The 26,517-nt window shown below is 44.2% G+C and overlaps 1 protein-coding gene across 1 annotated transcript in view; it reads left to right on the top strand.

Annotated features, from left to right (window-relative positions):
- The window catches only part of LOC126456039 (espin-like), a 448,202-nt gene that overhangs the window by 239,919 nt on the left and 181,766 nt on the right, over window positions 1–26,517 (top strand). The window contains exon 3 of the mRNA XM_050091795.1: window positions 20,107–20,290. Within this exon, the coding sequence (XP_049947752.1) occupies window positions 20,107–20,290 (184 nt within the window). The remainder of the gene's footprint in view (window positions 1–20,106; window positions 20,291–26,517) is intronic.

The raw sequence follows: 26,517 nt of genomic DNA, 5'->3' as shown, positions 1-26,517 counted from the left end.
CTACTGTAACTGCTTAACTCCGTCGGAATGCACAATGGAGATGAATGGAAGCAGGTGATAAGACAGGATGCTTACGTACGTGTCACCTGTCAGAGTCGTATCTAGATGTATCAGGGGTCCATACCACTCCAACTGCACGCTCCCCACACCATTACAGAGCCTCCACCAGCTTGAACAGTCTCCTGCTGACACGCAGGGTTCATGGATTCATGAGGTTGTCTCCATACCCGTACACGTCCATATGCTCGATACAATCTGAAACGAGACTCGTCCGACCAGGCAACATGCTTCCAGTTGTCAACTGTCCAATGTGAATACAGTGTTGACATGCCCAGCCGATGCGTAAAGCTATGTGTCGTGCAGTCATCAAGGGTACACGAGTGGGCCTTCGGCTCCGAAAGCCCATATCAATTATGTTTTGTTGAATGTGTCGCACGCTGACACTTAATAGCCCAGCGTAGAAATCTGCAGCATTTATCGCAAGGGTTGCACTTCTGTCACGTTGAACGATGCTCTCTTCCTTCATCGTTGGTCCCGTTCTTATAGGATCTTTTTCAGCCGCAGCGTTGTCGGAGATTTGATGTTTTACCAGATTCCCGATATTCACGGAACATTCGTAAAATGGTCGTATGGGATCACACCAACTTCATCGCTATCTCGGAGATACTGTGGCCCATCGCTCGTGCGCCGACTGCAACACCACGTTCAAACTCACTTAAATTTTGATGCCGCACGTGGTAGCCGCGCGGTCAATGGCCGTCTTGTCACGGTTCGCGCGGCTCGCCCCGTCGGAGGTTCGAGTCCTCCCTCGGGCATGGGTGTGTGTGTTGTCCTTAGTGGAAGTTAGGTTAAGTTAGATTGACTAGTGTGTACTAGGGACCGATGACCTTAGCAATTTGGTCCCATAGTCCTTACCACAAATTTAAATCTTGATAACATGCCATTTTAGCAGCAGTAACCGATCTAACAATTGCCCGAGACATTTGTCCTATAGAGGCGTTGCCGACCGAAGCGCCGTATTCTACCTGTTCACATACCTCTGTATTTGAATACTAGTTTCTTTGGCACGTGTATTACCTGGTTGAAATTGTAACCTCGTAAGCTGTTACCCAAAGTTTACAGTTTGACGTTAGTCCCCGAGCTGCTGCCCCCTTCCCAATGCCTCGGCCACCACCTCGCCGCTGCAAAGCACTCCCACGGCACGGCGGCGGCGGCACTCATAGGGGGAAAGGTCGGCACTCAGCCGCTCGCCTCTCTTCTGCCCACTGGCATTTGGTGGCAGTCGCCGCCGGGTTACGTCATGCGGTCGCTCGTCAGGCCAGGTCGCACAACACTCTCTGTAGCCAGCTGCATAGTACTCCTCCCAGAGGCGGGCAGTCGTGTCGTGCTAGAATTATTCTTAACGAATCGTCCAGAGGCTTGCGGCGATATGACTTTCTAAGGTATTTTCCGATCTTACAAGCAGGACAAGTCCACACCTACATCACCTTTCTGCAGTTCACAAGTGAGTGCCTGGGAGAGTGTTCATCAACCCACCTTTGTATTATTTCCACCCTCGAATAGCACGTGGGAAAAACGAACACTTAAATCTTTTCGTGCGAGCTCTGATATCTCTTTTACATCTACATTCATACCCTGCAAGCAACCGCAAACTGCATGGCAGAGCGTACGTCCTATTAAACAAGTTATTACGTATTTTTGTAGTTCATTCACTTACGGAGCGCGGGAGGATGACGTTAAATGCCTATGTGCCTGCTGTAATTAATTTTGTCCCCACAATCCATATGCGAGCGAAACGCAGCTGGTCGTAGTACATTCTTAGGGTCACCATGGAGGATCCTTCCCACCCCGAACCAACTGTTCTTTTGAACTTGAGCCATAGTCCCTCTACATGCTTCTCTACTCAACTAACAGTGTGAAGTTCCTCACTTATATATGACACTGCTTATTTATCTACTTGGCTGATCAGATAAACCCCTCAATTTGTTTTAATTGCCCTTTTTTCTTTGCTATTCATTGTTGCTGCAACTCCCTCAAGGTCACCGATACCAGTTTCGATGTGTACATCCTCGAAGAGGTCAGGTCTATTTGTTGCCGGTAGATCTATTTTCGAACTATCTCCTCTAAATAGTTTTCAGAGAATGCATTCAGTAGTTTCACAGGGTATCTTGTCAAGTCCACCACTAACATAACTGTAATTATTCCAATTGAATGATTTAAGTCTCCTCTGATGATTATAGTGTAATTAACTTACGTAAAAGCGAACTGACGTTTTCTATTGTTTTCGGTTACACCAGAAGTTGAGGCTGGCGGTCGATAGAAAGATCAAATTATAGTTTTATGTCCACCCTTGATACTGAGTGTTGCACAAACAGTCTTCAGGATTTAAGGTTTTTGTCTACTGTGGCAAATACACCACCTTCATTTCATATTAACCTATCGTTTCGATGTACTCTTAAATTTCCCCCAAAAAATCTCACTGCTACCAACTTCAAGTTTTACCCAGCTTTCTGTGTCTAGTATTATGTTAGCTTCAGTTCTTTCTAGGAGCGCTTCAGACACTTTGTTGTGAATGCTTCCGCAGTTAACTACTAGGATTTTAATACTCTCACCCAAGCGAGGTGTAGGGGACGTTTCTTTGAATTTTACACAGATATTCCCAGGTTTCCTGTGCATAAACCAAAAAACACTTGTGTGTACCCCAACACACAGTCACTCAAAACTCGAAACCAGGGATCCACGATTTGTTTTGGGGACAACGGTGCAGATTGTGAGCTACGTTGAAACTTCTTGAGCAAGGCTGGTATTTTCAATGTTTTCTACCTGTTGCTGAAACGATCCATTTGGGGACAATGGTGCAGATTGTGAGCTTCGTTGAAACTTCTTTAGCAAGGTTGGTATTCTCAACGTTCTCTGCCTGTTGCTGGAACGACCCAAGTACAACGTTGGAGTCCAGACGACAGGCATAGTTTTTATCAACGTTTGCCTCAGTCTGCTGTTGGTTGTACCATGTTCCCTCAATGGCTGCCACAGTAGCCTCTTCAGTTTGTTGACTGAGGCCCCTAGGCGTACGCAATGGGAGCACCTGGTGTTCCTTCACATTTCTTGGTGCCACTTTTCTAAAGGCTACCATTACTGACCATATGTTTGAACTGCCGACGATTAATAGATTATTACCCTTTTACATTTGCCTCATCTTGTCCAGGTCACAACCAGTTTCCCAACAGGTGAAGTGAGTCTACCTGGCTCCGTTTCGGTTTCAGACAGCATCTCGAACTTGTTCGTTAGGGTGATGAGTGTAATATCTTGAGTCCTTCTAGTCTCTGCCTCTCCTGTGCAAGACACCCAGACCACAACCATGCCATTCACAGTCAAGTGGATGAAAAATGAGTGATCCTCTGTTTCCTTCAGAAGAGATAGTATTCACTGGAGAGGACAGCACTTGACGTACCTTTGGTATCTATGGTGCATGACTCGGTAGCCCATTCGCAACAGCTTCCAACTGCTTGACAGTAGACAATGCGATTTCTTGCTGGATATGATCAGCAACCAATTCGCCCTGCCTGGGAACAGCTAACACAGGGGTTGCACTGTGCCTGGTGAAATATTTTACAGAACAGTAAACAAATAACTTAAAACTAAGCTTGATGATTTTATTTTAATTTGCAAGTCTGATATGTTACAAGTATTACCAGCTCCCTTTTAGAGCTGATGCGGTTAACAGCCAAAACGAGATTTTTATCACAAGGGAAAAACTTGGTACACGTTTTACTATTTCTTTGAAAAGCTTTTTAGGTTTATAGTCACGGATGAACGTCAAACTGTAAACTTTGGGTAACAAAAATGGTTCAAATGGCTCTGAGCACTATGGGACTTAACATCTGAGGTCATCAGTCCCCTAGAACTTAGAACTACTTAAACCTAACTAACCTAAGGACATCACACCCATCCATGCCCGAGGCAGGATTCGAACCTGCGACCGTAGCAGTTGCGCGTCTCCGGACTGAGCGCCTAGACCCGCGAGACCACCGCGGCCGGCCTTTGGGTAACAGCTTACGACGTTAAAATTTCAACCAGGTAATACACGCCCCAAGGAAACTAGTGTAGGTATGCGTATTCAAATACAGAGATATGTAAACAGGCAGAATACGGCGCTTCGGTCGACAATGCCTCTATAGGACAACAAGTGTCTGGGACAGTTGTTAGATCGGTTACTGCTGCAAAAATGGCAGCTTATCAAGATTTAAATTTTAAATTGCACAAGTCATCCGTCCCAAGGCTTACACACTAATTACTCTAATTTAATCTAACTTACACTAACGACAACACACACACCCATGCCCGAGGGAGGAACCTCCGACGGGAGGAGCCGCGCGAACCATGACAAGACGCCTGAGACCGCACGGCTACCCCGTGCGGCATCAAGATTTAAGTGAGTTTGAACGTTGTGTTGCAGTCGGCGCACGAGCGATGGGACACAGTATCTCCGAGGTAGCGATGAAGTTGGTGTGTTCCCATACGACCATTTCATGTATGTACCGTGAATATCAGGAATCTGGTAAAACATCAAATCGACAACGCTGCGGCCGGAAAAAAGATCCTGTAAGAACGGGGACAATGACGACGGAAGTGAATCGTTCAACGTGACAGAAGTGCAACCCTTGCGCAAAATACTGCAGATTTCAACGCTGGGCCATCAAGTGTCAGCGTGCGACACATTCAACGAAACACAATAGATATGGGCTTTCGGAGCCGAAGGTCCATTCGTGTATCCTTGATGACTGCACGACACAAAGCTTTACGCATCGCTTGGGAATGTCAACACTGTATTCACATTGGGCAGTTGATAACTGGAAACATGTTGCCTGGTCGGACGAGTCTCGTTGATAATACCCTATTTTTCGCCTTAAAGGCATTCTTGACTAAGACCAATTCATCACAGGTTCCTGGACCTAAGTTTCTGACATTCCGCTACGGTCACAGGTTCGAATCCTGCCTCGAGCATGGATGTGTGTGATGTCCTTAGGTTAGTTAGGTTTAATTAGTTCTAAGTTCTAGGCGACTGATGTCCTCAGGAGTTAAGTCGCATAGTGCTCAGAGCCATTGAACCAATTTTTTTTTTTTTTTTTTTTTTTGACATTCGTGATTTTACTCAGGCACAAAAGAAATGCCGGAAGTCAGAATATATAAGTAAATAAAAATGCGAACAGTGCGGATTTTGCACTTAATTGATTTTGTGTCCCCTTTTACAGTGGCTTGCCAGTGAGGAACACTGCACGTTAGCGTATCTCACGAAAACGACGTGAAATGTGGAACACAACAAACATACGTGCTTGGTGTTTGTAACACGCCTTATTGTAAGCTCACCGAACAAGAAATTTACCTCTCGTAGAGAATCGGGTGCAGGTGTGTTGTACCCAGGTTAAGCCACTCGTTGGAAATTTGATCGCGCAATTCCACCAAATTGGGGAAATGCTGATGGCGTTTCACCCGCTGCTCCAAAATGCTCCACAGATTTTCTATGGGCCACAACTCAGGGGATTTTGCAGACCATCGGGATGTAATAGGATCTGGGAGTATTCAAAAAACCAGACACTCATTCTTCCAACCGGATGAACTTTCCTGTAGTCGTCTTGATAAAAAAAGAAAAAGTGGGAGGGGTTGACAGGGGGTGAGCAATAGCCTTCTGGGAGGTGACTTGCTCTAGAAGACCATTCAATGCAGTTATCGCCGCAGTTTCTCTCGTTAAAAGGGTGGGATAGACCGCCACTCATTGTCTACCGGATTTGGGAGCGATTTTGATGCACAAGCTGCGAAACACGTCTCCAGTCCCTCTCTGTCAGAATATTTCTCGACCACAATACTGGCGTCGTGTTTCGTGACCAAGTGTTTTACACCATTGACTATAGACATATTGAACAGTCCACCGTGAAACGTCAACAAATCCAAATATGGGCACGGCCAAACACAATTGTCCCTTTCTGTCCCTCTGTCACGTCCTTACATTTACCGATGTTTACGTGCAATGTCCGCTTGAGACCTGAATATCTCACTGATCGCTACTTCCTTATGCTCAAGCAGAGGCAATGCGCATTTGGTTGAGCATGTGATTCGATCTCTGAGCCACCTGTGAAGGCTTAACGTTTCATTTGTGCGTGCCGAGTGGGTTGAGAATTTTTTTTGTCTAGTGAGCTTACTATGATGGTACCTTTTCTCTATGTAGGTGGATGTCAACAAATTACTGTCGTATTCGGAGGATACAATTGATTGAAATTTTGTGAAAACGTCTCATTAGAACGAGAAACGCATTTTTTTAAAATAATTGACACGTCTATTGGCGTATCATATTCGTGACACTCTTCTGCTATTTTACGATAATACATAGTGAACTGCCTTTCTTTGAACTTATTTGATGTCTACCGTCAGTCCTATCTGGTAAGGATCCCACACCGCGCGGCAACACTCTAGCAGAGGGCGGTTAAGTATAGTGTAGACAGTGTCTTTAGAAGATTTGTTGTATCTTCTGAGCGTTCTACCAATAAAACGCACAGTTTGGTCCGCCTTCCCCAGAACATTTTCTATGTATTCATTCCAATTTAAGTTGCTTGTAATGTAACTCCTACGCGCTGAGTTGAATTTTTAACAGAGTCCTTGTACTCATGTGGATGACTTCGCACATTTTATGGTTTAGAGTTAATTTGTAGTTTAGCAAATAGTAAGTGACAGTATCATCGGCAAACAATCTAAGAGGACTGCTTACATTGTCTCCTAAACGGTTTTATATGCTGCCGGAAACAAAAAAATACAACACCCTCAAGGGCTGTGCTCAGTGGCACCTGCGTATAATAAGAGGGCGTTCTGAAAAGTAATGCTTCCGATTTTTTTTTTTTTTTGAAAACTGTACGCTACTTAAATAAAACGAAAGTTGTTACGGTTCTACATCTTTATTCTTCATATCTACGTATTTGCAGCCCTCTTCCACTAGACGCCTTCCTAGTTGTAGGCGGTGTTTAACGTAACTATGTCGGTGCATGTGAAACAGTGTGCTGTAATCTTGTTTCGAATTCGAAGAGTTCATCCACACATGCAGCACCCTCTCCTTCACCACGACAGTGCTAGGACCACACACAAGCGCTGCGACATCTGCAACAGTCTGACGCCTTGGATCACCGTCATTACTCATCCTCCATACAATCCCGACTTGGCCCCATTTGATTTTCATGTGTTGCTAAAAGTTAAAGAGCACCTTCGAGGAATTCACTTTGATAGTGACGAGTGGCAGTATCAACAAACTGGTCTCTCGTTGGGAGAAACATATTCAGCACCACGGTGACTACATCGAAAAATAAATATGTGGACATGAAAAATGAAGATGTAGAATGTTAATAAAGTTTGTGTGACTTAAAAAACTCTAAGTTTAAATCTGTGCACCCTGTGTTTTGACTCTGCAGGTGGTAACTGTGCTGAGTTTACAGGTGAACACTGTTTGCATCATTCGTTCTAGGGTACAGCCATGCTCCACGGACGAGTAAGTACTCCTGTTGAACAGCTTCAAGCATGTGAACGAGGTCACATTGAGGGACTGCAGGAAACTGGGTGGACGTATTGACAGATTGCTGCACATGTTGTGCAAAGTGTATCGCTGATGTGTCACTGCCTTCAGCGAAGGTCGACGGAATATTCCAACATCCGTGTACTATGTTGTGGAAGTCCACGTGAGATAAGCACACGTAAGGATCGACGCATTATGCAAGCAGCGGTGACCAACCGAACATCATCCATGGAAGAAATCCGGCCGCAAGTCGCATTTGCTGTGTCACTGAGGTCATTGGGAACCATCCTCTTGCAGCAGTACTAACATCACGTGTAATATTTTGACGAGGACATGTCATTTAGACATGCCCGATAGTAACCGACTAATTTTTACAGCTTTTCGTTGAAAATGTCCCTAGAGCTGAAACTGCGATAGTGAAACAAATAAATAAATAAATAATAAAAAACTTGCACAAATGGCGTTACTTAAAAACTAGCCAGTGTTGTTTGTTGCTGTAAGTCATGGCAAACTCACCATGCGAATTTGTGAATGCAATGATGCGTGTGACTTGAACATGTAAAACTGAGAGTTGTGTAATCTGGAACCGGGCGACCGCTACTCTCGCAGGTTCTAACCCTGCCTCGGGCATGGATGTGTGTGATGTCCTTAGGTTAGTTAGGTTTAATTCGTTCTAAGTTCTAGGCGACTGATGACCTCAGAAGTTAAGTCGCATAGTGTTCAGAGCCATTTGAACCATTTGTGTGAGTAAACAAAAACATTTTTCGTAAATTATAGGAGGCTTCATGATTATCCGAATCAAAGGCGATAAAATATTTAAAAAGAAAACCATTCTTATCTTGTGATTACTTAAGACCTAACGGCGTGTCAACTTTAACGTGCCCTTTTTCTGTGTTTCATGGAAATTTTCACTTCTGTCGCCTTACGGTTGTTAACCGTGGAGATATTTGTTCAGACTTTAACGCGAGGTATCTGTGAAAAGTTCCTGCGATTTAGCACAGACCTTTTTGCACGACGTCTTCAATAGAGTGAATCTTTTCTCAGGCTACCGTTAAGCCTCGTTTATTACCACGGCGGCTATTTCGCAAACCATTTCGACTAACTTGTTTACCGAGACTGAACTTTGGGAGAACAATTCTCGTAAACGGCGCGCGCACTCGGTAATGGCGCTCGTCGCTGTGTCAACACGGCGAGCGGGCTGCCACGCTCCGCCGTGCCGGCCCCTTAATCCCGGCGCTTCCATTGTGTGGCGCACCACCTGCCGAGCCGCTCTTGCATCAGCCTCGTCAAACGTCGCTTAGCAGCTCCGAATGCCTCTGGAAGCAATTCCACCTCCCCGTTCCGTTGTCACACGTCCAACCGCGACTGATGCTCTCTCTCCTCGAGCGCAGTCCAGCGGTAAATGCTAGCCATTATCCTTGTTAGCGCGTAATCTCGCCGGCGACCTCCGGTGTGGTGGTCACCAGAGATTAACTCCGGAGTCTGAGTCAGGCGCGGACGTGAGAGAAGGGATGCTCGCCTCGCCGGTTGCCTCGTACTCGTTGCAGGTGCGAAACCACTTTACGATTCGTGTGAAGGTCCTCTGCCATAGTGCAGGGTCACTAGATGTAGTGAGCTGTCTCACAGACTGTTCCCCTCTCTGACCCCCTGGATGAGCGATCAATGCGTCGCACTGCCGCATACCGTAATTACGTTCGCTATCTGGGACACGGAAGGGAATTTCTTGGTAGGAGGACTCTACAGAATTTTGCCCAGCCTCGTGGGGAAAAGTGAGGATGTTCCTGCTAGTCTGCCTTTCGAAAGCATCTGAGGACATCAGTCCTCTAGACTTAGAACTACTTAAACCGGTTGTAACCGCGACCGGAACGGTCGCGGGGTGGCCGAGAAAGCGCGGCGGGACCGAACGGAGAGCGGAACGCGAACAACCAAACGAACGGAACGGACGGACACGAAACGACGACGGATGATGGAGAGAGACCTTACGACGACAACACGCAAGAAGCAACGGAGTGACAGAGACAACCAAACGAATCCAAGACGTCCACTAGTAATGAAAACAAAGAACGGAAAACACGCTGTCTGTTGTCGAGGCGATATGTCAAGACTCACGCAACGATTAGACTCACTGGCTGAGCTTCTTTTTTTTCTTTTTTTTTCTTTTCATTATTGAATTTCGATTCTCCCCCCCCCCCTCCCCCCGAAGGGGGGCGGGCTGGCAGCAGCTTAGTATGCCGCTCTTCAGCCTACAGACTTTGTTTTAAATAGGTGAAGATAATATATAATAAAAAACAGGCGATAAAATCGGAGACAAAGGTAACATGGCGAAAAAGAATCGTGGAGCTTAAAACAGAGAACAAAGCGATGATGATGCTAATAAAATACATATGAAGCAGACAGGTAAAATAATAGACAATTAAAAATACACGGCGACAGTCTGCTCCCTGTTCACAAAAGACATAAGATTCACACCCAGGGACAGCATGGTTTCTGCTCACAACACAGGAAAAGACGAAGCAACACTGAACAGTCACTGGAACAGTGCACTAAAATATGACATACCACAGGCGAGAGCAGGTGGGGGGAAACTGGACAGATGATGGGAAAATAAAAAAGGGGGGAAGGTGAGGAAAAGCGAGGGGGGGAGGGGGGAAAGGAGCCAATGGAGGATGAGGACCCATAAGAGGGGTGGGGGGTGCTGGGCAGACGCGACAGGGAGTGGGGAAGGCAGAGGACAGGAATAAAAAAGGACTCGGGGGGGGGGGGGGGCGAAGGGAGGTAGGGAGAGGTTACTGGCTGAGCTTTTTTTTTTTCCTTTATTGAATTTCGATTTCCCCCAAATGGGGCGGGCTGGCAGCAGCTTAGTACGCTGCTTTGCACCCTACAGACTTTTTAAAACGTAAGAAGAAGATAACAAACAATAAAAGCAGGCGATAAAACGGTGACTTAAATTGTAAAACGGCGGAAAATTGTGGAAAGTTAAAACATAAAGCAAAGGGTTGGCAATGCTAATAAAATACACAGGAAGCAGACAAGTAACATAGTAGACAGACAATTAAAAAACATGGCGACAGTCTGGTTTCTGTTCGCAAGAGATTTAAAACTCACTTCTAGCGACAGTATGATGTCCGTTCGCAACACTTCTGAAAAGACAAACAACACTGAACACTCACTGTAAACACTGCACGAAAATGTCGGCACAAAGATGACACACCCTAGCCAAGGGCAGATGGGGGGGGGAGGGGGGGGGGCTGGACAGATGAGAGGGAAAACAAGGAGGGAGGAGAGGAAAAACGAAAGGGGGGGGGGAACCAAAGGAGGGCGAGCACTCATAAAGGGGGAGGGGGGGCGGCCTGGCTGAGCGAGAGGCAGGCGCTTAAATACTCTATGGGGGGCGCCGCTATTGGCTGCTGAGACCACGTGTTCCACTGTGGCGCCCTCACTCTAAATGCGGACCAGGAGGCGCGCGCCGCCACAGCTTACGGCGCGATGGTACAGAGACCTCTTGGGGTCTTCGACGTCCATGACGTCTGGCGGGGATTCAAATTCGGCGGCGTGCGGTACCAGATAAACCTGACTAACCTAAGGACATCACACACATCCATGCCCAAGGCAGGATTCGAACCTGCGACCGTAGCAGCAGCGCGGTTCCGGACTGAAGCGCCTAGAACCGCTCGGCCACAGCGGCCGGCAGTAGCGCTAGCTTAGTATAAATTTCATTAAATAGTTCTAAAACGTCGCCATGTTGCGCCGTCCCTCCCCCCCCCCCCCCCCTCCCCTATCAATTAGCAAGCGACAGTCTCCCTCGAATTCAAATTCAGCTTTTACCATTTTACTAGAGCGATTGGCACTTTCTTTAGCACTCCTTTTACCGACACCCTCGAAATTACTGCTCCTTCATGTTTTACTTTATTGAATTACGTAAAATCCTCGAACTCTATCGTATCTCGATTACATTACACCTCTTCTGTATCATCTGTCTTCTTCTTCCTGTTTTGCTTAAAATGCAGATTACATTTCATCCTGACTGGGTGTAGGGCGTGAATGGATTTCCAATAAATTATTACATCGCACAAATTTTCATAATTAGAACTCTTTGCAAATAGCAATTAAAGGACAATTAGTTACTCATAACTAATTGTCTAATCAAAGGAGATATTTACATGCCAATAAGATTTCCGTCTTAGCATATTCGTCACTGAAACCGTAACTATCATTGAATTTCTGTACATCCACAGTTTCATGGATAATGGGACAGCATACAGTTATCTATATGCTCTGTAACTGTTCATAGCATACAGTTATATGTATGCTCTGTAGCTGCTCATTTGCACTTTCTTATGTGTATATGTTTGTTATCTTGACATGGTTCTTACATTTCTGGAAATTCCATTTTGACTATCTGGATGATTTAAAAATGGGTTATCAACATGCTCAATAACTGCTCATTTGCCGTTTGTGACGCGTATATTTTTACTGTCTTGATATGGATCTTACATTTCGGAAAATACTATTTTGAGTATCTGGATGATTTGAAAATGGGTCCCGACCCGAAACTAGTTATAAAGTAAATAAAAGTGAAATTTGCAACTTTGGCTCTTCTTCCGTTGTATTGATTAACACTAATTGACATCTGCAATTGATCCAGCGTGACGGAAATTCAGAAATTTAAGGTATTTATTTTTGTACTCATGTGGGTGACCTCATACCTTATTGAGATGCAATTGCCATTCTTCGGCCGGCGGGGTGGCCGAGCGGTTCTAGGCGCTACAGTCTGGAACCGCGCGACCGCTACAGTCGCAGGTTCGAATCCTGCCTCAGGCATGGATGTGTGTGATATCCTTAGGTTAGTTAGGTTTAAGTAGTTCTAAGTTCTAGGGGACTGATGACCTCAGAAGTTAAGTCCCATAGTGCTCAGAGCCATTTGAACCATTTTTTGGCATTCTTCGCACCATTCAGATATCGTATCTAAGTCATTACTATGCCGTGGATACGTGTATGACGTGGATATTACCAAACAATATTGTAAGAAGAAATTATACGTCAGTTAACTATGCTCCTTCCAAGTTCGGATAAAAATCATCACGGGCATTAAAATAATAATCTGAAGGCAAAAAAGAAAAAAGCTTTAAGCCTTAGCTTTCCCGGTGAAACAGACAAGAGCTACACGGCTGGGGTAGATAGCCTGCAAATTGCAGCAGCATGCGAGTCCTCTGAGTTGTCCTGGAGCCTCTGACCTGCAGCTGGGAGTCCGCCGTCGAGCCCCACAGAGGGTCTGGGAGGAGGTCAGTGCACCGGGCCGCCTGCACGGCCATTGTGGATGCACCGGGATAACTGTGAGCGCGGCGGCCCGCTGGCCTCTGGCCTGCAGACCTGCACACCGGCTGTGGCCGGGGGCGCTGCAAGTAACGGCGGAGGAGGGCCAACCGACTCACGCCCACTCATACCACCTCTCGTTTTTCACTCTGGACATGTTCCACAAACTCATTTCCCGTTTTAACGGCAGGCAGAGCCCTAAAAAATCCAACGCTCCACCTGAAAGACATGATGATGCAGAGACAACAACAAATAAACTGACGGAAAAAGATCGTAACACCGGGAAGGAGTTGCGTGACATAAACGACAGTTAGTAGGCGTGTATCTTCATCTGAAAGATGGCGTCTGTTCATGTTTCGCGCCAGTCGCATAAGAGTGGCGCTAGTAGCGCCACTATGAGGATGCAATTCAGGTCGTGAGCGTTAATTATCTATGAGTTTGGACGTCAAGAATGTCTTTAAGGCGAAAAATACACCATTATCAACACCTCACAGAGTTTGACCCGGGATACTGCAATAGGGCTACGAGGAACTGAATGTTCCTTCTGCGATACGTCCACGTGGCAGCATCGAGAGGGAAGACCGTCGTGTTCGGCGTATGGCTCTGGGGCATTGTACTGCATCTACAGCAGCAATTTGAGCAGCAGTTGGCACCACTGTGACACAACGAACTGTTACGAATCAGCTACTTCAAGACAGCTCCGTGCCAGACACGCTCTATTGTGTATTCCACTGAGCCTAAACCACCACCATTTGTGACGTTATATATGAAGCTGGTATCTATTCTTTCAGACATGTCCGAAAGAACAGACACCATATTCATATATATGTGAGGCTTACCGGCCAGTGATCACCTTCAGTGCGGATGCACTCACATTGCTCAAACTCATATTCGGTGGACTGACGGCCGCGAGTAATGAGTATAGTGGGCAGTGGCACTGCAAATGTAGTGTGTAGACATTAAGTTGGAAATGTGGGTCTCACGGGAAGCGTGCCGATAGAGCGCCTGCCATGTAAGCAGGAGATCCCTGATTCGAGTCCCGGTCGGGGCACACATTTTCAACTATCCCCTTTGATATTTATCAAAGCCTGTAAGCAACTAAAAATGTCAGATTTCATTGTAATTTCATTTGTGGCGTCAGTGGTGTCAAGCGATAGCTCATTCGAGGCCAGGGCTGAGGTCTGTTGTGTTTTCTGATGAAAGCCGGTTTTGCCTCGGTACAAGTGATGGTCATGTGTTGGTTAGAGGAAGGCCAGTTGAGGGCCTGCAACCACAACCTATCTGCCAGCGTGGAAGACAGCTGGACCTATACCTGGAGCTGTGGTCTGGTGTGCGATTTCGTATGACAGCAGGAGTGCTCTCGTGGTTATTCCACGCATCCTGACTCCAAATTTGTACGTCAGTCTGGTGGTTCGACCTTTTGTGCTACCATGCATAAGCAGCATTCGAGGGGGGTGTTTTCCAACAGGATATAGCTCACCCACATATCTCCGTTGTAACCCAACTTCCTCTACAGAGTGTCGACACGTTTCCCCGGCCTGCTCGATCACCAGATCTGTCTCCATTCGAGTACGTATGGGACATCATCGGACGACAATTCAGTGTCATCCTCAAACAGCTTTATCCGCACCTGTAATGACCGACCAAGTGCAATAGGCACTGAACTCCGTCCCACAAACTAGCATCAGACATCTGTATAACACAATGCATTCACGTTTGCATGCTTCCATTCAACATTCTGGTGGTTACGTATGTTATTAATGTACCAGCGTTCCATATTTGCAGCGGTTTATCTCGCACTTACATTAACCTGTGGTCTTGCAACGTTGATCACTTAAAAATGTTACCTAAACAAATTTATTCCCGAAATTTCATTATTCTATATTAATTATTTCTTGGTGTTGCTATTTTTTCCGTCGGTGTTCATTTCGTTAAGGAACGAGCTGCAAGAAATGCATACTTAGTGAGCGCGATTTGGGAAGTTAAATGAGTAATTGGCGTGGTCATCAGTCTATGTGCAATTAGTGACGTCAGCACAAATTTGATCGAATTGTGGCAGTTTGTAGGACTGGTATGGTCGAGGCATTGAAAGTGTTGTACCGTCCAGAGATCGCGGTGCCACACCAAAGTCGACAACACGAAACGATTCCACAGACATCTGTGAAGACTCGCTGCAGTTCGCAACAACCATTGGGAGACACTCCAGAAAACGACGCCTCCCTTCTAGAGTAACAGCGCAATCACGCTGTTGTTAGTATAGTGTCGAGCATCCAGTCCAGTTCGGACCACAGCTACAGCAGCCAACATCGTCGTGTGAGACTGTGACAGTTTAAGTTTCCTATGAACTGCACTTTTTTAAATGTAGCATTTTATGTTGCAAGAGAACAATTTTTTAATCTGTGCACCAAGTGATGCTTTCAGAGTCAATGACAGTTGTAAATTATCGGACAATCCTTTGGCAAAGAATTGTGTCAGAGTTATTTCATTTATGTGGTAAAGTGAACTAATATTTCACGCGTTTTAGTTTGATGAGCCTCCTATGAGAGCAATCCAAGAACCCACAGTTATGGCCGGACGAAAGTAGTTTCTCCTGTACAACAGAAAACGACATTAATGCCAGAGATGAGTAATAATTTAAACAGTGGTAAATGTATGAGTCTGGCTGGTGTGCAGACCAGAGAGCAGACGACGTGTCCTGTAGGGCGTATCTGCTGCGAGAGACATCTCACATCTGACCATCCGCCAACCCAGTCAAGGATTAAGCCAGTAATTTAATAAAGCAGGTATGTGTTTCCGAGGACTCACCATGCTACGGATGCGTCCCTTCCACAACAGTCCCACCCCCCGATCCATTATAATCCAAGTGTTAAGGATGGAAATAGAACCTGTTCTCTCGGAGGAAGCTAGTATCGAGGATAAGGAATTCTTAACATCTTTCCTTCATCGGAGTGTTACTCCTAAAATGTAAAAGAGGATGTGGCAGAGAAAAAAAACAAACCAAATGTAAAAGCCAGTAAAATATAATAAGAGGGATGATGAAGGCGTTTCGGAGAAGAGTACAGTGCAGCAGTTGTCCAGTATGTGGTGGGAGCCGCATCCCAAACCACCCCCTACTGACTGGAAACCTTTAAAACGTTATCTTTGACAATAAAAACCACTTTCACGGAGGAAACGGAGAACCAGCCCGATTGTCCGTACCTCATCTGCCAATAATATAACTAAAGAATCTAACGGACCGTGACTGGCATGTACGGCCAGGAAGAGGGTGTATTCCACCAGCACGTTACCTGCTGTCTGCAAGGCTCCGCAATCACAAGTTGGGGGTGGCTCATTATATGAAACACACCTATCTGGCATGACCGATGCCAAGCCGGGAAGAACGGAAACAGTAGCACAATAGGGCCGTAGTCTACTTGATGGTGCTGAGTTTATTACAGAGGGCAGTAGACCACCAGATTTTATTACAATAATACAATACCAGTAGCCGTTATTTAGGATTTATTTTTAAGCTCCCAGTTTCGACTTTACATTAGGTCATCTTCAGGTCTATACAGTGCAAGTTATAACAGGGCAATAAGTACATATTAAAACACAGAGCGTTTGTCTAAAATATGCAAGTTTTACATATTAATAATTAAAAGAAAACAGTTTTAATTAAAATCTACGTGATACACATAATATGTACTATCAGAAATTAATCAGTTATTCATGCATACTGTGATACAATCGCCGGCCGGAGTGGCCGAGCGCTTCTAGGCGCTACAGTCTGGAACCGCGCGACCGCTACGGTCGCAGGATCGAATCCTGCCTCGGGCATGGGTGTGTAATGTCTTTAGGTTAGTTAGGTTTAAGTAGTTCAAAGTTCTAGGGGACTGATGACCTCAGCAGTTAAGTCCCATAGTGCTCAGAGCCATTTGAACCATTTTTTTGTGATACAATCAGTAACCTAATGGAAGTAATCATACACCAGAAGTGTCAAAGTAATGCAACCATCAGTCCAGTATATTCATTGTCTGTAAATATGTGTGGTTATACATGGCAGACTCTACTGGTTTTTGTCCAAAATAATAGAGGCGAGTAAAGGAACCGACTAATCATATGTAAAGTAGACAACAGGATCATATATCAGGTAAAGTAAAGAGGGTACACTATAAACCATAGTATTCTTTATAGTATACAAAAAGGAACGATATATTACACCATAGCTGTACGCTATGGTTATTAGACAATACTCTACAAGGAGGACCCAAACGCACTCTAGGAGGATGACTGTAAGAAGTAAAAACTTAAAATAAAAAGTAAAAATGTGTCCACCCATGAAATAAGACCCTGCATAGCACAACCGAAAAGTGGATATGGCGTACATTAACTTTTCACAATGCATACCTTTTTCCACAATAACCCAAGGTTTTTATGTTTCTAATTGTAAGAACCGTATTTGGAAGATGGGAAACCAACATCAGCTATTTGAGCAGAAAATTCCTATCATACTTCTGGGGAGTATCAATGGAACGAAGATAATTAACCATAGTCTCGATACAGGAAGTCGCGAAAATAATAAATATACTATTAGACTACGTCACTACGGATTTTAAATATCGAAATAGTGGTCAACCAAACTGGAAGTTAACAGTTCCATATAGACCGCAGGGAAAGCGCAAAAATCGAGAGGTAAACTCAAGTATATACTACGAAATGTTAAATCAAATGAGAGTCCACATTGGGTCTAAAATAGGCATATTAAAAGGATGATGTACACTTCGTCATATAATACCCGAATATATCACTTCTTAATCATGTTATCGTGAGAAAGTCACTAGAAAATAATCTCCACTCCGTAGGCTATCGTTATAACACTTAAGTGCATATGAAAATTGCATAGATATGATAGTTCCATCCGCCATTAGGGTAACATAAAACCAAATGGACTGAAACAATTACGTAACTAACCTTAAAGTACTCATACCCTAATGGCCTAACTATACGAAACACATCAAGGAAATCCACAACTAATTGTTAAGTAGGACCTATATTAAGCCATCACTGACCATAAAGACACAAATCAACAAGAGAGAGTCTAATCATCTGCTTAAATCGAGTAACTTTCGTGTTACAAAACACAGCAGTAGTGTAACTGGTCTCATGAAGGTTATTCTGAAGAAAGAAGTCAACATGAGTAATAAAGTAACGAATAATACAACACAGATAACGTCTAGTATCCTCAAAAATACGTACTCACTTAGAAGTTCTGTGTAACAAAGGTAGTCAGAAATAAATGTACATTATATAAAATCTATGTATAATTGATAAAATTAAAAGAAGTCACTAAACGTTTCAAAGAACTGTTTATTTTTAAAAACTACCTGTTCATTTAACAGATTATCAGGCTCATTACTCAAATGGACAAATATCTCCATCTCTTCTAGTAAATCCATCGTTCCCCCTTGATCTACAAAGCGCAAAGTCTCTAAATTGTCAACAATGCTTTCTACGTGATACTTATTGGTTTTGAGATGTTCTTTAAACGTTTAATGTTTAATTGTATGTATGGATGTGTGCTCTTTGAATCGTTCCTTAAATGATCTACCAGTTTGGCCAATGTATCATGTAGATTTTAATTAAGACTATTTTCTTTCAATTATGTAAATTAATATGTAATACTTGCATCTTTTAGACAACACGCGTTGTATTTTTATAGCCGGCCGGTGTGGCCGAGCGGTTCTAGGCGCTTCAGTCTGGAGCCGCGCGACCGCTACGGTCGCAGGTTCGAATCCTGCCTCGGGCATGGATGTATGTGATGTCCTTAGGTTGGTTAGGTTTAAGTAGTTCTAAGTTCTAGGGGACTTATGACCTCAGATGTTAAGTCCCATAGTGCTCAGAGCCATTTTTTTGTATTTTTATATGTACTTATTGCTCAAAGTCGAAACTGGTAGCCTTAAAATGAAACGCAAATAACGGCTATTGGTATTGTATTATTGGAAATTGACCAGCCGTAGTCCCACACTTCAGACAGGTACATTCAGATCTGATTTCATTCCGAGTCAACATTACCTACACCCGAAAATCTGCTCCCGGGACTGTCAAACCGACTGGTGAGCGAGTAGTCGCTTCTCTAGCCAAACAGTGGGTCAGATCATTCTCCTTGATGCTCACGTGACTTTGGACCTAGAGAAAGACAAATGAGTAGATAACATCGATCAGAATGGGGGACGCATAGTGCCAGCCAGTAATTATTGCCTGGGATTTGGTTGTGTTTGTATTGATAAACCTTTGGAGACAGTATGAGGTGAACTAGTACAGGTAAGACTGAACGAAGCTCAGAGATTCTATTAGTATGTGTGGTGTGCGTACTGTAAGACCTTCGGTACACACACCATCAGATTATTTGACTTGTCGCTCTAACGAAGTAGGCGAGTGTCAGCAATATGTCTCGTGGTCTTATCGTGGCGTGTTTGTCTTCTGCCGTTAGGTCAGACGATAGAAATGCCACTTGCACGTTTAGAGTAGCAGATTGACGGTGACCAACTTTAAACAGAACTTGATTAATTTTCACACACATTTATTAAAATAATAAAAAATATAGACATTACTTAACTTGATTCTGGATGCTGTTTACAATTGACAATCTGAAGTTCCTTTGGTCTTGGTACGTTAACCTTATTCTCACATATCTCTGATACTTGACAACGTGTCTGTTCATTTATCTTCTTGGCTATGTACAGGAATATGATAATAGTATTAGGTGCAGACTGAAACTTGATTATAGACTGATGCAGACTAATGCAGACTGACTAATCGGAGGTCTGTAAAGACGTTATAATACCTCGAGCGTTCAGGTATCACTGCGCGAGTGTGATCCGCGAGGAGAAAAGGTTCTACGTTAGCAGCAAATTCATTGGCTGCGTTACCTATTAATACGCGGATAGGCGGAAGCAGAATTTGGTCCGTCTTTATTGCAGCGCCATCTCGTAGTGCGGAGACGGACGAGCGCTGCGCCTGCGCTGTTGTGCTTAGCGGGACGCTCTCTAGTGCGAAAGTTGTGTACGCGCTGACTAAGCGGAACTATGTACACAACAGTATGTTTGTTGATTAATAATTAATACCTCCAAATGAAGCGCTTCCAGCTGAGAGCGCTGACTCTTGGGGATCTCGAAGCACAAATACCCGCAACGTTAGTTAAGATAGGCAACTTGGCTACTGGCACAGCTGAGGTGAAGTGACGTTGGACGTTTGTGTTGCAGCGCCAACACGCAGATGGACAACGACGTGACGCCGGTGTACCTGGCGGCGCAGGAGGGGCACCTGGACGTGCTGCGGTACCTGGTGACGCAGGCGGGCGGCTCACTCTACGTCAGGGCCAAGGACGGCATGGCGCCCGTGCACGCCGCCGCTCAGATGGGCTGCCTGCCCTGCCTCAAGTGGATGGTGCGTACGCGCGACTGCACGTTTGACAACCATGCGTGATCAAGCATTTTACACAAGCATGCTCGGCCGTCTACTTTTTGTTTCGGCGGTGCGAGTGGAACGCGAACACACACACATACACATACACACACACACACACACACACACACACACACATACACATCAGTCTATTGACTAGCCTGATGGCTACGACTTCCTTTCCTGTGCCAGCATCTTCACCTCAGTGTAGCATTTGCACCCAACGTTCTCGGTTATTTGTTGCATATACAGGGTGAAAAGTATTTAAACCGACAAACTCTAGGAGGTTGTAGGGGACATCAAAACAAATATTTTTCCCTAAAGTCATTTTTTCCTATGAGGAGTATTTAAACCCGTAGAGGAAGATTTCTCTGGCGGCAGATAATTAAACCAACAAACACTTTTTCATTTTTTTATGACCAAGAGACAACAACTAGGTAGCAGATACGGCCCAATTAAACAGTTCCCAACAACACCGACCCACACATTAACGGAGAACCGCACTTGATGAGCGCTAGTAACTGTGGCATGTGGGTTATCCTCACTCCAAACATGCGAATTGTGGATGTTGAATACTCCATCACCCCCGAACGTTGCTTCATCGGTAAACAACACAAAGGATGGAAATGTAGGATGCATTACACACAGTTCCAGGTACATCTGCGAAAACTGTGCTCTGGGTGGATAATCAACTTGTTCCAGGTTGTGGACACGCTGTAAGTGTAATGGACATAACAATTGCTCTCGAAGGACTGTTCTTACATTCGTCTGATTCGTCCACATGTTACGTGCAATTTCACGAGTGCTGATTGAAGGATCCCGCTCCACATGCTGCAAGACAGCTTCCTCAACTTCCAGCGTTCTTACCGTGCGACGGCGTCCCTGTCCAGGTAATCTGCTGCATGACCCAGTATCACGCAGATGTTGGTACACAGCAGCAAAGGTCGTATGATGCGGGATACGGCGATTAGGATATTGTTGTTGATAAACCCGCTTTGCAGCTCGTCCGTTGTGGTGCGCTACGTAGTACGCACCAACCATATCAGTGTACTCACTCCAGGTGTATCGCTACATTAGTAAACAGAGACAATGCACTACTGCACTGGTGGACAGCAGTTGCCTACAACTGAAGAGCGTAATACGCCCTCTAACAACTGAAGAGCGTAATGCGGCCTCCACCGGTTTAAGTAATCCTCATAGGAAAAAATGGCATTAGGGAAAAATATTTGTTCAAAATGTTCAAATGTGTATGAAATCTTATGGGACTTAAGTGCTAAGGTCATCAGTCCCTAAGCTTACACACTACTTAACCTAAATTATCCTAAAGACAAACACACACACCCATGCCCGAGTGAGGACTCGAACCTCCGTCGGGATCAGCCGCACAGTCCATGACTGCAGCGCCTAAGACCGCTCCGCTAATCCCGCGCGGCGAAAAATATTTGTCTTGATGTCCCCTACAACGTTCCAGAATTTGTCGGTTTAAATGCTTTTCACCCTGTATGTTATGAAAATACTAATAAGTGCAATATACTGAGCATTATTACCGTTTATTTGCATTGTAAGTAAAGTAAAACTTCAAAAGAAAAGCTTTCCGCATAAGGACTCGACCCCAAGATCCTCAAATTACCATTCTGTGCTCTTTCCGGTGCGCCAACCTCTGCCTGGAAAATACTCTAACATAAAGGGTTAATGTCTCGCCTGCCAGCGCCAAAAATGTTATTTCTTCTTAGCTTAGCCAGCTGGGGCTTCCACTTCTGTCGTTTTCATTTCTGGCCAAGCCCTGTACGTACCACAAATCTGGAAGAAATCGGCGATGACCAGTAACCGTGGTCCCCTTCTAAGTAGAAATATTGTCCATGCCTTTCTGCAGTTCTTTGCGTGCATTGTCAGAGAACGATCTTATAGCGCTGCTGATCTTATCTAACGAATCGTACACGTATACTGTGAGCATTGGAGGTCCTATTACGCTTAGTTCGGGCACACCTGATGATACTTTCGTTTCTATGATTATTCCGCCCAGCATGATGTACTGGTTTCTATGACTCAAATACCACTAACCTCACTCACTACGCTGTTCTTCAAAAAATCGAATCCCCATTTATGAAAAAGCTCCAAACTTCTGGATATTTTACAAATGAGTTACTGTGTTAAATATTTAATGTTAAACTTGTAAAAACTTTGAGTGAAGACGCAAAACCCGAATTATGTTAGTTATTTTTTTCGGATTAGTCACTCGTGGACCAATAAAAAGCCAAAGCTGATTTTTAAAGAATCTTAGTGTTTATGATTGAGTATCTCTTGCATCATGAGCCGTACAGTGACATAATTTTGCAGGTAAATTCAGTGGTATATGCGGATACGTTTACAAAAATGCTGTGAATGCTGTTTTACTGCATGACAACAGAAAATGTATTAAGCGCTAAAACTTTCCAAACAGATTTATCATCCATATTGAAAATCAGTGACTGCGGATTTGTTCTCGAAGAGCATTTGTATTTTGCATTGACAACCTTTTCTGTTTTTATTATTTTGTGGAAGATGTCAGTGATAAATGTTTCGAAAATGTTTGAAATTATGTCTGAAGTTTGTTGGAATTCACTAAGTGTTCTCATTCTCAGATACTAGATGAACATAAATTTTTCATTTGTATACGTTCATATCGACAGCAGTTGCTTTACAATTACTGAAGGTATTTTAATCCCGACTTCGCAACTGAAAAAAGTGCCGTGTTTTTGTCACAAGCATGTTTCGTTTAATTAAAATAAAACATCATCAGTGGTCTGTAGTGAGATATATTTGTAAACTGAGTTTCTTTCTAGATCAAAAACAGTTCGTTAGAAAAGATTTCTTACGGTATTTCATGCCTGGTTTTCACTCACATCCGGAGACACTGTCTGCTTGCACGTTTTTGAGTATTTCTAATTATGGCCCATATTGCTTTGCACAACCTTCAGTTTCTTGATCTGAAACACACCACAATACAGCACTTTTGTTGTTTGTACCTTTTCGGCTAGGTATGCCTCGTGCGTTTTGTGTAGTGTTACTAATTTTACTAGTGTTTTTTTTCTTTGATCTAAAAATGGTCTCTTTCCCTGTTATTCGTCACATATGTGTTGTGTCGTTTAAGCATGCGATTATGTATTCATTTAATGTGTAACGGAAATGAAATTGCAGTGATGCAGTTGAAGATTTAAATTGGGAGTAGGTGGTGGGAGGTGGTTAGTGAGGAGGGAGGGGGATGAGACAGCGGATTCAGAGTAGTGGAGTGGGAAGTATGTTAGAGGAAAAGGGCTGAGGATCGAGAAATGAAATGAAAGGGTAGGGGTAGAGTGATTAAAGGATGGGAAAGGAATCCTTCGAAAGAAATCAATTTGGGTCGAGACAGCGGGGAGGTATATTCATCATTTTCATGGACGACCATTCCCGTCAAAAAGTGTGACTCTGGCAAGGGGTGGTTTCATACAAATGGAGTGATCTGCATATCGACCGGATCTGAATTTCATAGATCAGTAGTAAGACAATTTCTGGAGTTGAATAGCTCTTGTCTTCGGGACCAACATGTACCTCTGGGAAGGAACGAGATACAATCTTTCTGCTGGAGAATATATCAGTCACAGGTAGATAATACTGGCTCCAGTAGGCAGACTCTTTACTGATTCCTTGGAATAGTGAGATATTATTTTCAAGCACAGCTTCCTGCTTACTGTTCTGCGTTTTCTGATAAAGGTAAGTTCGTCTCATATCGTATATATGAATGTGGCATATTCTTCAGATTTCATCAGGTCGTTTGCTATCCCAGTGTCTAATCAATAAACCTATGACACGATATAAGTGTGATTCCGTGATGGAGTAACAAATTTTCGTGGATGATAGAGAAGGGTAAATGTATCAATTTTAGGTAAGGGATCGTGGTGGGGAAACGACCGAGTTGAAAGTTATAAGCGAGAACGTTGTTCTGATATCTCTGACCGTGGAATACATTAATCGCTACTGTTGTTGCTAAGACTGTAAAGTAGACAGTCCCGAAGAATACTCAGGAGTAGAGGTTGGGCTAATAAGTTAACTAACTCAAAGCAGATGATTTGCTGTGTACTGACAAGAGAAAACCTGGTGTACAGTGTCTGTACTGTAGTAGACAGCATTCCTTGTTTACAAGTTGAAGCACTAACCAAACGGAGTTGTACCCGGTGCTGGAACTTGCTGATATGATTTTCGTGTATGTGTGATCAAGCAGCAGAGAGACAGAAAGGTAGAGCAGGACCAAATATCTACGTAGAAGGCATCCGGCTCTCACCTCGTTTCCAAGAATGTTCCAACAATTAAGTGGAACAGGGCAATTGGATCCACAGTACGACAGAGGAAGACGATGAGGTTCACGAATTGCCGACTTAGAAGATGCAGCGCTTGCTCGAGTGAATGATGCGCCTGCAATCAGCACTCCATCAGCTGCATGTGAACTGAAGGTTTCACAGAGCAGTGTGTGGCAGGTATTACATGAAATGCAGCTACACCAGTACCATCCACAGAAATTGCACGCTCTGATTCTTGCTGACTTCGTATCTCATGTCGTGTTGAACCATTGGTTCTCGCCGCAGTCAATCCTCACTTTTATGCAGATGTCATTTTCACGGATGAAGCCTGTTTCACCAAAGTCGGAATGATAAAGTGTCGCAATACTCATATTAGGGCCGATGGGAATCCCCAGGCCACGGTTGTGAAGAGCCATCAACAGGGATGATGAGTCAGCGTTTGGATAGGGATAGTCAATGATTACGTATTACGTCTGTGTCTCCTTCCTCCCGCTTAAATGTACAGCGTTTATCAGAGACAGGTTCCTGGAACATATCCCACTTGCTATTCGTTAGTGGATGTGATTCCGACATGATGGAGCCTCACCTCACTTTAGACTAAGGGAACACCGGGAAAAGTGGGTAGGCAGAGGTCCTGTTTTGTGGCCATTACGTCCACTTGATCTCATCCCACTTGATTTCTTCTTGCGGGTCGATGTCAAAACTCTCGTGTATGAGACGTCTGTCCAGACTGAAGAGGATCTCCTGCCAAGAATCATCGCTGCCTGCGACACTGTTCAAACGACACCAGGGATATTAGAACAGGTATGACAAAACTTTATGCGACGATGCCATGCCTGAATCGACGCTGAGGGACGCAATTTTGAACAGCTGTAGCGGCTTATGAAATCCGTGCAGGTAAATGGAATTCATTAGTACTGCACAGCAGACTTAGAATGTTCTGTCTGACTATCATCAATTTACATGCGCTCTTAATAGTCCATTAATAGGGGAAATTATCTAAGGGTATTGTAAGTATTCAGTAGGAATTCTCTACGTCACGATCAGGGTTCGAGCGTTGGGACCCAAAGTTAGGACGCTGCGTGAGGCTAAGCCAGAACTTCCGAGTCGAGCCTCGCTTTATACTTTTCGAGTCGGTCTTCTCCGGACTGGAGTCCCTTACCTCAGATTGGTCCATTTATCCTTTTCCAACATCGGCGAAAGTTTATAACATCATCTCTGAATCACCATCTGTAATTCTTTCTTAGGACAGTACGGCTTTAGTTAATAGTGATTACACTGTTTTTGGTGATCATTTAATGACACAGTTACTTAACGTACGTCAGACATGTTTGTTCTACTTCTGTCACACATCTATGAATATGTTTTCTTTTATATGCTGTGACACGTGCATTTTACAACCAAGTTTAATATATGTTTTTCGACTATTACTTCGTTTGCAGAAGTCTGATCATGCTTAACGCGTAACGTAATTTCAATAATTTTTAAATTATCAAATAATTAAAAAAAGCTTTTGATGCTAAATTCTGTTGGCATAATGTTACCTACTTTCTGGTTTGTTATATTTTTCATGCATTCTGTATATGCAGAATGATTCTTATTAACGATTAAAAACGCCGGATGCGATGTAGATTACGCTGAGACAAATAATTTAATATAAGACACATGAGCCCGCGTCGGGAAAAACGCCAAAAGTGCATGGCAAAAGTTAAACATGTGGCCTCACGTGCAGCGGTGGACCCTATCGGTCTGTCACACTTGATCACCCCAACCCAGAGGAGAATGAAGTGTTCACATAGGTGTGGCTCTGCGCCTCCACGGCTTCAGCGGGTGAGGTTCAGGGTTCGAGTTTTGCGTCTGACAGACCTTTTTTTTTTTTCCTTGCAGTGCGTTAGA

This window comes from Schistocerca serialis, chromosome 2 (genome assembly GCF_023864345.2).
Source record: "Schistocerca serialis cubense isolate TAMUIC-IGC-003099 chromosome 2, iqSchSeri2.2, whole genome shotgun sequence".
NCBI lineage: Eukaryota > Metazoa > Arthropoda > Insecta > Orthoptera > Acrididae > Schistocerca > Schistocerca serialis.
Note: the sequence above shows the minus strand (reverse complement) of the source record. Positions and strands in the feature narration are given on the sequence as shown.